General features: G+C 44.2%; 1 protein-coding gene across 2 annotated transcripts in view; it reads right to left on the bottom strand.

Annotated features, from left to right (window-relative positions):
• SND1 (staphylococcal nuclease and tudor domain containing 1) overlaps positions 1-17934 on the bottom strand; it is a 475051-nt gene that overhangs the window by 90628 nt on the left and 366489 nt on the right. For both annotated transcript variants that reach the window (XM_036247541.1, XM_036247542.1), the window contains exon 16: positions 13870-13979. In XM_036247541.1, coding sequence (XP_036103434.1) covers positions 13870-13979 — 110 coding nt within the window. The remainder of the gene's footprint in view (positions 1-13869; positions 13980-17934) is intronic.

Raw genomic sequence — 17934 nt, 5'->3', positions numbered from 1 at the left:
AGAGAACCCCCAGAACTCTGGGTCAACTTCTCAGAACCAAAATCAGATGAAGAAAAAGGCAATATAATGGATTTTATGGCAGAAAAAGGGAAAATCGAAGTTTAGCACAGTGAGGTACAGAATGGTCAGAGCTCAGGTTCTAGGACCAGCAGTTCTCCTGATTCATTTGGGTCTAATTATTCAGATGCAGATGAGAAAATAAGCACACCAGAGGTCCCTCTCCAGGTCACCCAGTGCCTTCAGCTTGTGTATGGTTATTCGTCATCATGGGGCCTGGCAACCCTTTTCTACATGGTAGGAATAACTGGAGGGATCCCCAGGATCTACCACCACCTTAGCAATCACCTTTCAGTCTTCTCCAGGCAGAACAGGGCCTAACGCTCCCATTTACAGATGGTGAAACCAAGGCAGGCAGTCACATATCAAATATGAAACAGAATCAACCTTAAAAACCCATGATTTTAAAGATGCTCTTGGCACTCTTGCTTCAGTGACTCTCCGGAGACAATGACTCAGGGTGTAATTGTGTAATTCTGAAATTAGTGACAACACAGTTCCCTAGTCTCCCCATCCTCCTCCCACAAATACCTGAAGGGCCAAAACATAGAGCAAAATAAAATGCAAGTTACAAAGCTGCTGATGTGTTTCAAGTGGAAGTGCTGAGATTAGAAGGAGGAAGTGGTTAAGTATACCCTGGGCGTTTGGAAATGGCCACGTCTGCAGCCCTGTAAGCTGATGAAGGATTAATCTGTTGTCTCTTCCAGGTGGACAGAAAGGTTGGCCCTACCCCCCAGAGACGGGGAGCATGGCTGTGAGAGGGCAGAAAGATAAGAAACAACTATTTAGCAAACACCAATACCCTCCTACAAGAATCTTCCAATTACAAAAGTGACCCTATTCTAAAATTACCAAGTGGCAAGTGGCCAGGCCAAAAATCCATATCCAATCAGTGGTAATGGACTATTTGTTGCATTTCCTCATATAAAACTGCAGCACTGCTATAAAAACCTGGGTCAGTAGTCTTAGATTTATTTAACTGGAGAGGTAACAGCACTCCAGCACTGCAAGCCCTGTAAAGAATTCTGAAGCCAAGTGGTATATGCAGCTTCTGGTAGGGATGAAGGGAACTATTGGTCTTATTTGCAGGACCATCCACCTCTAGCTGGACGTTCAATGCCAAGATCCTTTTCTGATAACTATTAAATAGAATCCTACTGCATCAAGAGCAGGGAGAGGAAGAAAAGGGAGGCATCATGCTAACCTGGAAAGAAAAAGTGAAGCAGTTTCCAATTCAACTCTCCTGGCTCAGTGGATAGCTTTTATTCTTGCTGCAGTGACTGTCCCAAAGGATTTGTCTTGGGGTCCTTTTCTTGTCCCTCTCAATCCTGGTTAACACCTAGACATTTCTTTAGAGCTCCTGCCTGACACTCCACTATCCTCCAGCCCTTCAATTTAACACAGATCAAAGATAAACCTATGGCAATCTCTGACAGCTGTGGTCATGGTAAGGTGGTCATGGGGACAGAAAAGAACACTCTATTCCATTAGAGGATAAGAAAGCCAGGATCTACATCAGCCTGTGGTCCGGAGAGACCCGGGTTCGGTTCCCGCTAAGGGCATGTACCTCGGTTGCAGTTTGTCCCCGGCCCTGGTTGGGTCGTGTGGGTGGCAGCCACTCGATGTGTCCCTTTCACATCGATGTTTCTCTCTCTCTCTCTTCCTCCCACTCTATCTCAACAAAGTGTTGAAAAATGTCCTCTGGTGATTAAAAAAAATCTTCAATGACTTAAAAAAAAAAAAAAGAAAGCCAGGATCTAGGTAAGTCATCCCTATATCCCTCATTTTCAAGTCGCAGTGACAGTGGGTAATGAACAAGGTCAGAAGTCCTGTGTAAACAGAAGGAAAGCATGGGGAGCCCTTGGTATTGACAGATCACCTCCAAATACTCCTATGGCAGTTCAAGTGCATGACAAAGGTACTCAAGCCATTATTTCACAGATGTCTATGAAGTATCTGTGGCATCCTGGCTCCCCTGCTTTGATGATGGTTGGCCTTGTCTGTCCATAGTCAAGTGTAGAAGAGGCTCTGTGCACAGGCTAGGACTCTCTGGCATTACCTCCAGATCTTTGCTTTTCCGCTGACTGTTACACTGCCTAGCAAGAAGTGGTTCTAACGTGTAGGACCTTACAGAAGCAGAGGCAAAGAGACCCTGTCTTTTATCTTACTTCACAAAAGAGTCTGGCAGACCATTGATGGTAGTAGCTTCTAGGAGCCCTGTTTTGAGAAGACTCTGAGTCCCAAGACAATGCAGTGCTGTAAATGACTGGAAATGTCTGCCATGGACGTCTGCCATCCAAGACTGGATGGGGGTAGCATATACGTATTTGCCATCACACTGGCTTTGGGGTGTGTCGAGCACTGGAGAAGACCAACTATTGTTCTTTGTTGATTCTAATATGAATGTTACTCCCAATACACATGCCTATGCCCAGCCTACCTCCCTACTCTGGGGATAGTGGTTTATCCACACTGAAGTTTTAATTCTAGATTCTAGCTAAACCCTAGAGAACTTCCATTCATAATAAAAATGATAATGCAAGCTGTTGTTCACTGAGTGTTTACTATATACCAGAGCTCTAGTGCTGGGCACTTTACATATATACATTATTTCCACAATATTGCTATGAAAAAGGTACCGTTGTTATAGGTGAGACAATTAAGTTTAGCAGGACTGCTGTACTGCATGACCCCAGGGGTATCATTCATACTGAATTCTATGATGCACTGAGCTTGGCCTGGTTTTAGAAAGGCTAAGAATCATGTCTAAGATCACACATTAAATGGTGAAGCTGGAATGAGAACCCAGGTCTGACTCTGTACATGTTACTAAGAGAGTTTTTGTTAAGTGACCAGGAAGGGAACGGTGCCTTTAAATGTTCTGCAGATGGGCCTAAGAATGAGCTTGTCCTTCCTGAATATGTGACACATGTTGTTCAGACCAGGTTAGGGTAGCTCTGCTATTAATTCTAAAGCTTGCTCATAATCTTATTTCATGCACCATAGCATTTCATAATAGACCACTCACTGGTCACTTACATTTTCAAAATCCATTTAAGTTCGGCTGACCAGAAACTGTCATGGGTGGAGTGGCAAATGGGAAGTTCATCAATAAAGCCTGGTTTGGAACACAGAGGATCTCATCCAGTTCTCAGCAAGAGACACAAGGGGTAGCCATGATAATGACACAAAGAGGGCAGGGTAAGGTTGGTCATCTACCAGAACAGTCACTCCTGTGTCTGTGAGGGAGTCACATGTGAAACACTGAATGTTAGTGTTACCCAGAGAGCAAAGCAATCTATAATCTGCTTACTTTTTGCTGGCAATGTAGGCAGCCCTGCTACTTGATATCAAGAGCTGTGTTCTAAAAAGATATCAGCTGAATTATATAACACCAAGGGAAATTATTAACATAGGCAGTGGGAATGTCGGGAATGGTCAGGATAAACAGAACAGGGAAGCATGAGGCCTGAAGACCCCCAAATATGCCAGTATGAAAGCGCACCCGCAGGTCTACGTGAGTGTTAAGGTCCGTGTGAAGTTCTTCTGCAAAGAGAGAGTGGGAAAGTTTGTATGAGGTCATCTTTTGTATGACCTGCTAGTCAGTAGTCAAAGGTATTAATGAAACAAAAAACTATTTTCCGAATTAGGCTTCCAGAAGGAAGTAGACAGACTTCACAATAAGGGATTTCACCTGAAAAACAAAAATTCTGAGCTGCTTTTCTTTAGCACTTTCTTATTATATTAAGAATATTAGCTTCTCCCCTCCCTTTTTTTAAGAGCACACTTACCAAAGCTCAAGAAGTGGTGACTATTCAGGATGATTGAAGAGGTAAGAGAAATGAGGAACTGTTACTAGGGGCATCTAACACATCTAATTAAAATAAATGGCACCCAGCTCTCCCCGCACGATCCTCACCTCTGAGGAGCCCAGAAGTCTCTTATCTTATGACAGCATTTCTCTATTTGTTCTGGGTCACAAGCTCTCTACATAGCTTTACAGAAGGTAGACCAGGAGGCTAAATGTGCCTGGCAATAGCTGTCTCCCATAGGGATGGCTCTTAAAGAACTAATCTCCAGGTGTGGAATCTAATGAACAAAACAGAACCAGAGCCCTGGCCGGCACTGGCCCGAGGACTGTAGGGTTGTGGGTTCAATCCCCAGTCAAGGGCATGTACCTGGGTTGTAGGTCTGATCCCTGGCCCCGGTTGGGGTTGTGAGGGAGACAACCAATTGATGTGACACATCAATGTTTCTCTCCCCCACCTCTAATAATACTCATCTAATAATAAATCCATGGATAAATATCCTTGGGTAGAGATTAATAAAACAAAACCAAACAAATAGAATTAGAGGCATGGATACATGGTACATGGAACAGACTGACAGATGTCTGGGGTGGGGGACCGAATAAAAAAGAAGAGATTAGCCAAAGAGCATATATGCATAGCCCATGGACGTAGATAACAGTGTGGTGAAGGCCAGAGAAAGACCGGGGGGGGGGGGGGGTGTTGCTGGGTGGAGGTGGGCAAGGCAAGGGAAAATGAGGGACATCTGTAATAGTGTCAACAATAAAAATAAAGTAAAACAAACAAACAACCTCCCCAAAAAGAATGGCCAGTTCAGCTGTTTTTCTTGACCTACAACAGGGATCAAGCCTTTTGTACTTTCAACCAATTGGTTCAAGTACCTCACATTTCTTTATAATGTTTGTAATTCCTTCATGCCTGGAAAATAGAGTGCTTGGGTTATTACTCCCTTAAAACAATAATATCATTTTGTGGCAGATAGGCAGGCAGACTGAAATACAACAGGTGGCAGGGGTTCTGTTTAGCAAGGCTATTTGAAGGATTTTCATGACCTTGTGTCTGAAATGACCATCTTATAGTGAACGAGTAAAATGCATTCTCCAGTGCAATCACTGCCCACTATACTCACTTTCAGGCCTCAAATTTGATAAGGTTCAAAGAAAGTAGTGTAGACCATTCTAGTAGAAAGATGCAAGAGGAAGTCATGTTTGGGACACTGATGTGGGTGAGAACTAAAGACGGAGCAGAAGAATGAGTCTGCCAGGGCCTGCCTTGGCATTGCTAAGGCTTCTACTTGTGGAAAAAACTGAATTTGTCAGTTCTATGGAATATACCTCTTATTTCATTTTACTGGTAGGAACAGTAAGAAAAACAAATTGATTGGCACAGAAAACACAAAAGTCTCTCAAGAAAGAGTTTACAACAGCAGGGACCAACTCCCCTGGGAAAGAAAGAATGCCTCTCCTGTGAAGGATTTTCTTCCCCTGGATAGAACTATATCCTTGAGACCTTCCCGAATGACCCAGTGAGGCCAAATATCTTGAAGTCCTAAACCTCGTTCCACCTTATTCTGCCCCAATCCCAAAAGCCAGACTGGGATGTGAGCACTAGCCTCTGGAGGGCAGTGAAGCCTATCCAACCTATAACAGTCAGCCTGCATGACATAATTACAGGTAATAGGATCATGGCCAAGCCAATGAAAAATTAGGACCAGCAGCTATTTCAGAAGAATGGATGCAATTCTATGCTTGACTGGCTATGCAAGTTCCAAGCAGAAGAACAGGGAAATAGACACCAGCCTAGCTGAGCCAGCAGCTTTGCAGAGAGGAATCCCACTGGAGCCAGCACACTGCTGGCACCCACCAGCACCCACCAGCAAATGCTGCTGAGCCTGCTTGGGGAAGCTACCAGCGATGAGCTGAGTTTAAAAGCTGACAGGGGAGACCCAGCAACCAGGTGAAAGGAAAAAAAGGCAACGTGACAGTACCCCCCCCCATTCTTCATTTTAACCTCACCTCTTTTCATTGTGATGCCATTTGCATTTAGGGGCTGGAATGGGATTAGAGGGCCCTCCTTCTAGGGCTTTTAGAGATACTTGGCAAGGGCCAGGAGCCCAGAAATGAAGGGGCTGTAAGTGGGCAGATAACAGCCTAGTATTCTCATGATGCTTACAGCCTATTACTGAACAGGAATTTGTTGACTTGAACTTCAAAATAAGCTCTTTACCTTATTAATAGTTTGACCCACTAAAGAAGAGGATGAGAAACATACCAGAGAGGGGAAGAAATGAGTAGCCTAAATTAGAAGAGCGATGAAAGGACACTAATGCTTTCTTTGTGAACACTGGAATTTTTTCAAAACTCTCACATGTTATTTCACTACCTTTATTTATGTATTTTAAACTCTCCACCCAAGGATATTTTCCCATTTATTTTCAGACAGAGTGGGAGGGAGGGAGACAGAGAGAGAGAGAGAGAGAGAGAGAGAGAGAGAGAGAGAGAGAGACAGAGAGAGACAGAGACAGAGAGACATTGATGTGAGAGAGACACATTGATTGGTTGATTCCCGCTTGGCCCTGACTAGGACTGGGGACTGAAACCGTAACCGAGGTAAGTGCCCTTGGCTGGAATCAAACCTGCAACTCTCTGGTCCACAGGCTGAAGCTCTAAACGCTGAGCCAAACTGGCCAGGGCTGTTTCACTACCTTTAAGTATTCTGGTTGGACAGATGGGAGACCCAGGGAGGCCAGATTCCCATAGTTAAGTGCACAGTCAGGTCTTGGTAATGGACTTTTTCAATGATAAGCTTTTGAAATAGCAGCTGTGTGTCCAGCCACAATACTCAATATTTCAGTCTTCCTCTCTGCCCCACAAATGCTGAGTGTAGAGAGTTTCCCCAAAGAACTATAAAGGACAACAAAAAACAGGCCTTCTTCCCAGTCTTTAGAATTGGGTCACAGGGAATCAGTTGATTTAACCAATATGTATCTATTGAGTATCTTATATACTAGACAAAAATACAAAGAACATAAGACAAAAGCAAGTACCTGTCTTGAGTTGCTTATAATCTAGTGGGGAAACCAACACAGATCCTTCAACACCACCGGTCAGGACACAACAGGTATATGCATGGGGTGCTGTGGGGTCAGAAGGGCATTTTACCCAGCCTGGGAGATAAAAAGAAGTCTCCTAGAAAAGGAAGTGTATCCTGAAGGACAGGTAGGGATAAAAAGTCAAAGAAGGGGGATGGTAGATATACTGTGTGGAGAGCTAAGTTGACCTAAGGGATGGGAGAGAGAAAATGACATAACCTATATGTGGAATTGTGAGTATAAGGTCAGTTCTGATGAGGTACAAATTATGAAATGAATAGTGATAAAACATGAAGCTGGAGAGGTAATCAAGGTTATGGGTAAACTAAGGAAATCAGACTTTACCCCAGAGGCAGTGGGGAGTTATATATATTTATAAACAGTGTACTTGGCCAGATTTGTCTTTTAAATAGGATTAGAGATATACATACTCCTATTTCATATTGATCACATATATAATCAAACTGGAATGAAGCAAAATAGGTTACAGAGGCATCATTACACAAAAAGTAAGGCCCACGAAGGTCAGACAACAGACACCGCAGGAAGGAGGCAGTCAGAAGATATAAGAATATCGGGGAGGCATGTCCACAGCAAATTCCTTAGGTCAGTGATGTTCAACTGGTATGCCGCAGAATTTCTAAAACATGCAGTACCTGACCGTTTAGTAGCGGCACTGACCTCTTTTCTCTTAGACTGTCAAATAAAGAAATGATAACAGCCAACATACCAATAGCTGTCTGGTGTGAATGAATCAAAATCATACCTACTTTTTTTTTTTTTGGTGTGTTGCAAAATTTTAGTAATTAGTTTATATGTGCCATGAGATGAAAATGGTTGAAAATCGACAATTTATGGGAAAAGAGGTCAGTGCCCCCAACTCAACAGTCAGGTATTGCATGTTTGGCCTTACTGCGTTCCTTCTTCCCTGGGCAGTGTCGGAGATCATCTAGAATAAGGTGTCTTTGTGCAAATAAGTGAAACATTGCTGGACAGCTGGCTTAGTTTTCCATTAAGTTACTATCTGTAACTCAGTGAGGGTTACCAAGGAGCATGGCACTCAGGGAGAGCTGGAGATCAGTGTGTCACTGGCCTCACCAGTACCAGGTGTCCTTCACCCTCATAGATTTCCTGATGGCTTGAACTATCCTCATTGCTTTGATCTAGAGATACAACTTTGCTACTGATCCTCCCCCCATAAGTCTCCTGGACAAGAGAAGGGCCTACAGACAGGAAGGGTGGGTAGCATATACTACAGTGCTTGTGGGGAAATGTGGAGAAAGATAGAGGGCATGGTTGGGGGCAGTACCTCTTTAGATCAAAGGTAAACTGCTTAGGCAGAGTTATCTTTTTCAGACAAGATGCAGGACACTTGGTGCTAAAACAAAAGAGATAGAAATAGTTTCTTTTTTTTTTTTTTTTATCCTCACCCAAGGATATTCTTCCATTTATCCTCAGATAGAGTGGGAGGGAGAGGGGGATAGAGGGGGAGAGGAAGAGGAAGGGATGGAGGGAGGAGGAAGGGATGGAGGGAGGGAGGGAGGGAGAGAGAGAGAGAGAGAGAGAGAGAGAAACATAGGTGGGAGAGAGACACATTGACTGCCTCCCACACGACCTTGACCAGCCAGGGACAAACCACAACTGAGTTAAGTGCCCTTGACCGGAATCAAATCCGTGACTCATTGGTTCACAGGCTGACACTCTAACCACTGAGCCAAACTGGCCAGGGCAAAATATTTTATTTTTATTCTAAGTTTTCTTTCCCAGACAAATGCCCCTCCATAATACATACCAATATTTGCTACTGAGTCCATATTCCTAGAAACATAAATACATATTTTTTAAATAGCTACAGCTGCTTATAATGTTTTTATGCACCTTTGTTTGTAAAAGAGCAGGGGGTAGTGGGAGAGAGGGAATCCAGGACTGTGCCCCGGCTACTGTAGCCTGCAGAATGAGCTCCCCAGGGGGACATCCTCCCTTTAATGCCAGCAGGAAGAAGGGAAATAGGTCAGGGCAGCAGCCGGAGTTTGCAGCTCAGGCTGTCCAGCATGAGGACGTCATTTTCCAGGCAGCAGCAAAGGGCAACCTCTGAGATCTCAGACAGGACAAAGGGGTCATTGAGACAGGTCTTGGAAATGATCACCAAACCTTTGTATCCCGTCCCCTGCCCCCTGCCCAAGAGAACTGCACCTCTACAGCCTGGAACTGTGAAGAGGGTTCAATTGTGGTATTGATCCTTTAACACCACTTTACAGCTCCTTCTCTAAAAGTACAGGTTTTCCTAACAGTGACCTCAGTGCTGTACAGGAGCAGCTGGTCAGTGAGTGACTGCTGGCTAGCTGACCTTCTGGAGAGGTGTGAAAAAATCCCAAATGACTCTTTTACTCACAGGAAGGGCCTCCAAAGGAAGAGGATGGCTTGGGACCATTAGATCAGTGTTTCAAGCAGGAATTCCAAGGCCAGAAAGACTCATTTACCCAGGACCACATGATAACTGGAGTGTGAAAATCTAGCAGTTTGCACTTTAAGCCGGTTATTTACTCATTAATGCTCTCGCTCCCCATTATTTCTGAGAAATGACACTAGATCTTCCCATCCTTGACAGCATGGCAGGGAACTGCTTGCAAGAAGCAGCTGTATTGGGGGGACGGGGCAAAGAAGGTGTCACCAAGCACGTGCCCTTAAAAGGGACATAGCACCTAGCTCAGTCACAGCTATCGTAATAGACACAATGATCTCACATTGTATGGTCCAGAAGTAGTCCAGCCTCAAAGGCAGGGGACACAGGAGCAAACTCACATAACAAGCCATTTAAACACAACTCTACAGTAGGGGTCCGCACACTTTTTGATGAAGGGACAGATAGTAAATATTTTAGGCTTCGAAGGCCAGATAGTCTGTTGTAACTACTCAACTCGGCTATTACAGCACTAAAGCAGCCACAGAAAGTACACAGAACAATTAGTGTACCTGTGTTTCCATAAAACTTTATTTACCAAACCCAGGCAGTGTGCTGGATTTGCCCACCCCTGCTATACACCAACTGAGTCAGCCTGGAAAGAACTGTTGAGCGTATTCAATTTCCTTTGAGTAAAAATAAGTGAAATCCTTTGAGAGTTCTTTGGCTGCTTTGGCCTCAAGGTCACAAATGGAATCAGGTAAAAGGTCATCAGGTATCTAACTCTGGGACAAGAATACCAGAAAACCTAGACTACTGACCTGAAACAGTCCTCACATACTCCCAACTTAGGAACAGGAACAAAAGCCAATGGCCGAGGAGAAGAACCATGCGAAAAAAAGGAGAAAAAGAAGAAATGCAATGAAAGGTGGCAGGGGAGACACCCAGAAAAATGGAGCTGAGTGATGGCTAGAAATGTCCATTGCTCCGTGCTGACCAGCGTCATTATAGATAACACATTTAAGGAAAGCAGGACTGTTAGGTCTCAAACTAATGGGGGTTGAGGGAGAATATCCCAAATGTAAATAGACTTGTCTGAGACTGTGCAGGCTCCACATGAGGAGTGGATGAAAAGACTACAATTATCGCCCTGGCCGGTTTGGCTCAGCGGTTAGAGAGTCGGCCTGTGGTTCAGAGAGACCCGGGTTCGGTTCCCGCTAAGGGCACGTACCTCAGTTGCAGTTTGTCCCCAGCCCTGGATGGTTGTGTGGGTGGCAGCCACTCGATATGTCCCTTTCACATCGATGTTTCTCTCTCTCTTCCTCCCATTCTATCTGAACAAAAAATGGAAAAAAAATGTCCTTGGGTGAGGATTAAAAAAAAACAACTACAATTCTCTCTTGACTCAAAATAGAGAAAGAGATAGGCAGGATTCCTGGGCTGGTACCCACAGCCAAGACAATGTACTTTATTCATAAACAGGGGGTCACTTTTCAGGACCAGGTACCCTGTCCCCCAGCTTTCTGTCCCCTCCCTGGCAAAGGGCTGACCTAGGGACAGTGTCCATTACACAGTCCCTCCTCCACTCCATATCCTTCTCAGTTGACTCATTCATGCGTGGGAAGCCAACAATAGCCATGCCTGTGGCAGCCATGCAGGGGCCCAGAAGGTGCTGTGAAATCAAGATACCTGTGTGCTCCTCCTTTCCTATACGGTAATGAATGATTATAGTAACTGGGAAAAGCATTCAGTGGGTAGAGAAATTCTGGCCAAAAATAAGATAAAAAATATTTCAAGGGGGGTGGGGCAGGGGCAGGGTCAAGGACAATCACATCTTCACAATACCCAATTATCTGAGCTAAATCTAATTATCAAGGGAACTGGAGGAAGGCAGAAAATACCAGTTCGACTGTGGCCATCCCAGCAGCAGCTTGCTCCAGAAGAGATCCTGGAGCAGAACACGCCACAGCGGAGGCTGCCCTGAAGGTAAGAAATGCAGGAGGTGGGAGGCTGCAGACGCGCACTCAGGCATCCATGCAATTACACAGTACATTCTCCTGAGGTGGGAAGGACCTCTGCACCCAGGAGTACCAAGGCACTGGTTTTCTAGATCCTTGAGGGGTGAGGGAAGGAGGGCAAAGAGAAAAGTTCTACAGACAACTTAGGGAAGAAAATGAAGGCACTATATAGGTAAAAGCAAATGAATAGACCTATAACAAAACAAAAACCTCTCTTCATTTCTGCACTGTTCAGAAAACAGTTTCCATATATTATACAAAGGACAATGCCCAGAAGAATAGGCTATAACTGCTTCCTTTAGTCAAAATTCCAATTTATCCTTTAGGCCATCCTTGCCTTTTCTCTAGATAAAGACCTTTCAAAACATTCAGCCCAAGTAATCATATGAGCAGCTAAGAAAATGCAGAAAAGTTCTTTATCAAGAGACCCCCAACTCAGGGCTATGAAACACCAGGATGCTACAAACAAGAAAGATAAATAAATATCAACTTTGGATTAGACTAAGGATCTGCAAATTCACTCACATGCCTGGAGCATCAAAACAGGTGGAGGATAATTTTATCTTTTTCAACAAATATCAGCAAATTTGCAGAAAAAGTTACAATTACCATGAGAGAGTAAAAGAGCATTGGGCCACTCACTCCTCTTAGTGGTCAGTATTCTGTTTGACCCCCTTGTGCTTTTGGGTATCACCAGTGGGCCAGAAACATGATCGGGAAGAAAAGTGACTCAGGAAACAAGAGTTGAAAAGAAAGAGAAAGAAGCTTTAGGAGATGAGAAACGACAGGAAGATGACAATGGTAAAAATGGGAGGCGAAATAGTAGTGTGATTTAGATAGTAATTGATGAGGATGTTACTAACAAATGTCTCAGGCAATCCAACTGGGGGATTTCTTTCCTCTATCCAAAGAACAACAAACAGACATCTGGTGCTCTTTCCTCTGTAATGTCTGTAAGTCATGACATTGAATGGACTTACCTGCTTTCTCCAACATGAAACTGCTCTGTAGTTTCTCATCCAAAGGCCAACATAGAGGAAATTTCTACAGTTTGGCCCCTTCTACCTAGTCCCTGGGTCACTTCAAACATTGTAACAGCTACTGATAGACAACAGGGGTGTTTGAATTTGTGAATACTTCTTTAGCAGGTAGCTATCTTAAATTAATAAAAATTCAAGCTACAGTGTACAGTTATAAAACAGGGTAGGGGGAGGGCACCCTGCATGGAAATATAAGGATTTCTTCTTCACAAACATAAATACATCATACCTAATACAAAATAGAGGGCAATGTGAAACTGATGAGACCACTAAGAGATCAAGCCCCACCCCCTCATTGTACAGACAGCCAGGAGATGTGAAGTAATATCCAGATGGTTGCAGCTGATATTTGAGAACTGGAACCCATATTCCTCAAACTAAGAATTCAGAATTTCTTTTGCCACACCACTTTCACAAATGAGAAAGCATGTGCTAGAGAAACCCCAAAGAGGTGGCAACCAATAGCAAAAACTACTGCAGGAGTCAAAGTGGTGGTTCTCTCGAGGCGGGGTAGTCCAACATAAGCATCTTGGGCTAGTCTGTTTTCCTGTACTTCACACACCTAATATATTCTCTGGCGATTCAAATCAACATGAGAGATGCTGAAGCTTATAAATAGGTACTTGTATCACTTAACATCCCAAAGAAGCCCACATGGCTGATCTCAAAGATCTAAAAAGACCCACGAGCAAGATAACCTCCAGGAGCCCATAACCTTTAGCTCTGTGCATGTTAGGATACTCCATGAAAGCTGGAAGGGCCCTATGGATTTAACTGCAAAAAAAAAAAAAGAGGACAAAGATCTAAAATCCTAAGCCTTAGCTGAGCACACTCCTCCCAGTGTTCTTTTCTTGTGCCCACCTAGCAGGATTAATGGCTAGCATAATCCTGGAAAGAAGATGAATCTGTTCACCATGACATGATAAAAATTAGCAGGTAGATGGGACACCATAGCAGACAAGAAGCCTAACTCCTGCCTGTAAGAGCCAGCCCAACAGGCAGAAAGAGAAATACAATTAAATTAAGTCAGAAAACCTGCTATAGAAAACGCAATTACTCAAAGATACAAATAAATGTTCAAAGAAAATTGGCCCCTGACAGGGTTAGTCAAGCTTCTAAATCCAGCTGGAGGCAGGCAGCTCAGGCTAATTCGCCAAGCAGGAGGACTGCAAAGCTGTAAGCTCTCTGCAACAAAATGCTGGCTAGGCTGGCCTGGTGATCACCACCCACCCCAGGACACCAACGGTGAGGAGCAATTTGGGGCAATCGGCCAGTGATTCAGGGCTCCAGGAAACAGACGTGGGCCGACACAGAATGGATCACGGATGTGGAAGGCTGAGCACCGGAAAAAACGTGAGACTGGCCTCTGACACGGCAGAGAAACATGAGACTGAGTGAGCAGCCCCGCTTTCTCACCCCTCCTCATCCAAGAAGCAACTGGAAGAAATCCTACCTCTCGTTGCAACACCAGTTCCTTGGTGAAAATCGTTGCTTCCTCACTGAAGGGCTCTCCCTCTTGCACCAAGCCTGGGAGATTTCGGGCTCCTCTGGGGCATTCAATGCCTGTGTCAGGAGAAAAGGAGAATACGTGATGAAAAGAGGCCACCAAGCTTAGTGTCCAGCAAGGTCGGTCCCTGAACACTCCTTTAAAAAAAATTTTTTTTCTTTATTTATATTAGAGAGAGTGGAAGGGAGAGGGGGAGAGACAGAGGAAGAGAGAGATAGAAACATTAATGAGAGAGAGCACAGATTGGCTGCCTCCTGCATGCCCCCCCACTGGGGACTGGGCCCACAACCTGGGCATGTGCCCTGACCAGAAACTGAACCGGCAACCTCTTGGTGTATAGGTCGATGTTCAACCACTGAGCCACACTGGCAGGGCTCGAACACTTCTAATAAGGCAGGCATTAGATCAGAATGCCATCATGTCTGAGGCAAGGTAGAGGTAGTAGGAGAAAGGAGTTCAGTTTGCTCCAGGTGGGAAAAACCAACACTATCACAGGAGAGCAGCTCTCAGTCATAGCATCGGGAACTGCCGTGAGCTCCCAGTTAGATGTGCAGGGAACACACACACACCCAGATGTGGGATGAGTCCTCATCTTGGACTCCTAGCTCCTTACAGCCCGTCTCACTGCTTTAACCATCACTTACATAAATGGCTCTCTTACCTAGATTATACTGATAGTCCCAGCCATTCTGCATCCTGAGAGCCATTCCGGCTGACTCTTAGAAATTTCCTCTCTACTATCTGATTTCCCCATCAAATTTAAAGGCATTAACTCAGTGTCATTTTCCTCTCCAAATAAGCTTTCCCTTCTGTCCTCTAGCTATATTTTAGACAGTTAGTATCATCAGTTTTTCATTCAGAATCAGAGACAGAAAAACAAACTAATGATGATGTATCAGGTGTCTGGAGTCAGAGAGACCTGGATTCACACCCTAACTCTATCACTTAGGTTTGTGACCTTGGTCAAGTTACTGTGCCATTCAAAGCCTGCACTGCCCTATTTGTAAAGCTGATATAACAATATATCTACTTCCCATAGCGATTGTATGAATGAGGGGAGATTATGTATGTAAAATACTTAGCTCAATGCCTGATATATGAAAAGGTTCAATACATTTGACCTCTGATTATTTGATCATTATTACTTTTAGCAGTTGCCCATGCTCAAAATCTCAGTCATTTTTCACTCCACAACTAGCCTGTAAGATCCCTGAGGACAGAATCCCATCCTTCATACTTCTTTGTATCCAGAGACAGTATTTTATACAAAATAGGTTGCTCATTATCCAACTTAGACTGCCTTTTCTTCCTCTCTTTGATTCAATCATTCACTTTGCAAATATATTTATTGCTAGCAGTGCTCATCTGTGATAGGCCATGAAATGGGCATGTTATTATATATAAATTAGACTTATAAATATTTCCCCCCAAATCATATTGCAGTAAAAAGTTGAACTAAGCTGGAGACAGAGGGAAAGAAAACGATCGAAGTATGGGGAGGACACATTTAGGGCCCATGTCTCTGATGTATGGCTGGTCGCTCCAGCTGCCATAAGGCAGAATTGTTATTTACAAACAGCCTCAGGTGGAGGAACAAGAGATATGGCATGGGGAGGCAAAGGAGCAGGGCATCTAAGCTACTGCAAACACCTGCTGGGGTGCCTTTGGGAGAAAAGGAGCCACTGCTGGGACAGAAGGTACATTTCTTATGGATGAAGCCAGGTGGCTGTTCATGTTTCTGGCCACAGCACAGATTCAAGGTCATATAGCTCGGAGGAAGAGGAATAGTTTTATACCTTGGATTTTCAGAAGCGCAAGAAGAGAGCTTTCTCTTCAAACCTCAAGGCCTCGCAAAAGGAATAAATCAAATCAAACAAATGCTAGACAGGGAGAACACTGCAGCCGGAGAAGTGCTTGAGCTGGTGGCCAGAGCCATTCTCCTACTCAAGCCAGGATAGGATAGCTGAAGGCCCCACTCAAATGTCACACAGGTAAGATCACCAGGGCTGCCTCATTCCCAGTGCCTCAGTGCTAGGCTGCACAGGGAAGGGCAGCTTATTTTTGTAAGACAATAATAAACCCATAGATCCAAAGGGCCTGAGATTAACCTTGAAGGGAGAGATGGGGCTGGGAGTTAAAGATGGCCCATGGTTTTTACAATCCCAACAGCCAAAAACACTTTTCAGTTTATATCTGCAAACTAAGCAAGAATAGAATTGTCAGAGAGAAAAGTAAACAACTCTATTAAATGTTTGGGCCACATAACCATAGATAAAGCATTACTGAAGAAACAAGAATAATGCTAAAATAATTGTTTGTTTCTTCCCTTAGCAGCCATTTGGGTGGGCTAACTGGGGTGCTGTTGGTAGGGCTGCTATGAATGGGGGCCTAGACTTGTGATGAGGCTGGGAAACTCATTGGGCAGCAGGGACTAGAGGAAAGAACTTTCACTAAAAGGGCACAAAGATAACTGAGTCTCACTCGTTGAGTAGCTGTACACATCCTATTCCTGACACTTTCTTGCAATCGTAAGAGATGACAGAAGCTCTCTCTGAATCCTGGGAGACCACCAGGTGATTAAATCCAGAAAACAAGATGGCTCAATGCACCCAGGGAGTTAAACAAGTGAAGCTGAAATGCACTCAGAATGTCTTTCAGAAGAGAGTCCTCTGGGCCTGTGGTGACCAAAGACTCCCACTGCATGGAGACACAAAGGCAAAGGAGGGACTCTGTTACATGCTCCTCCATTTCCAACAACTGAGCTCCAGGGGTCCAAGAGGAGGAAGCTGAAGCAGGCTTTTTTTAAGTGGACATCAACTCCTGTCAGGCAGGTAGGTAAGAGAAAGAAGAGAACACAAAAGTTGTTTGAGAACAAGATTATTATGTCTGCTTTTATCATTTACTTCCTTTTCTTCTGGGCTTACTCTTCTCTGAAGCTACCCCCCCTTCCCAGTCAAAACCTGCTCACTGTCACATCTCAGCTCAAGGTCAGATGTGGCTTAGCTGATGCTACTTATTAGGAAAGACAGAGAGAAAGTGCATCTTAAAAACACACCAAGTGCAAGCAGGTACTAGAGTTAAACCTAGGTATAGGTATAGAACAGGGGTGGGGATGTTCGGCCTGCGGGTTGCACAAGGCCCACGAAATCCATACCAGCTAACATCACAGCCTCACCAGAGAAGCAGTTCCAGCCATCACATTAGGGGTGAGTTAATTAAATGTTTGACCAAATATAGCAGGCTAATTTTAAGTTGATAATTTTGAATGACCCAACGACTGATGTTATAAATATCCAAATGGCCGCTGGCAGAAAAAGGTTCCCCACCCCTGATCTAGAAGAACAAAGGGGGAAAATGAACATTTACTGAGTACCCACAAGTATCTAAGAATTGACATAAGGCTCCACGTCACAAAGCTAGTAGTAAGTGGCCTATTTGAACCTTAAATTGTCAGATGCTAAAGCCACCGAGAAAAAGTAATTTTGGAGTTGAACAACATTGTAACCAGGGGATGTTATGACCCACAATGGAGAGCAGGTAGTCAAGTCCAGGGCCCTGGGGCACGCAATTTCTTGTTGTGCAGGTGAGTAGATCAGGGAGTCCAGGAAGAGCTGGTGTCTAGACAATGCGAAGAGACACTTGGCACTGGGGTGGTCATGTGGCAGAACTCCAGGCACTTTCAGACTGGTGCAATGGGGGCCAGTTCCTTGCTCTGGGCAGGGGAATTCCTACGTACAAGGGAAGATCCTAGGTAGAATACCAAAACAGAAACATGAAGTGGGCAGGAGAGGGCAGAATCTATTATCAGACCAAGTGTCAAAGTCAGGGCCAGAATAGCAGGAGGGGTTTGATGATACTGAACGCCTGAATGTTAGAAATTGATGTGCCAAGCGAATTCTGCACATGAAGCATTGTGCAGACAAGTGTTTTTCAAACTTCAATTTTTATTATGACCCACATACACATGTACATATACACTTTATATAAAAACGTTTCCACAAAATAATGGTT

The sequence above is a fragment of the Molossus molossus genome, unplaced genomic scaffold, assembly GCF_014108415.1.
Source record: "Molossus molossus isolate mMolMol1 unplaced genomic scaffold, mMolMol1.p scaffold_m16_p_7, whole genome shotgun sequence".
Taxonomy (NCBI): Eukaryota; Metazoa; Chordata; class Mammalia; order Chiroptera; family Molossidae; genus Molossus; species Molossus molossus.
This window is presented reverse-complemented; position numbering and strand designations above follow the sequence as displayed.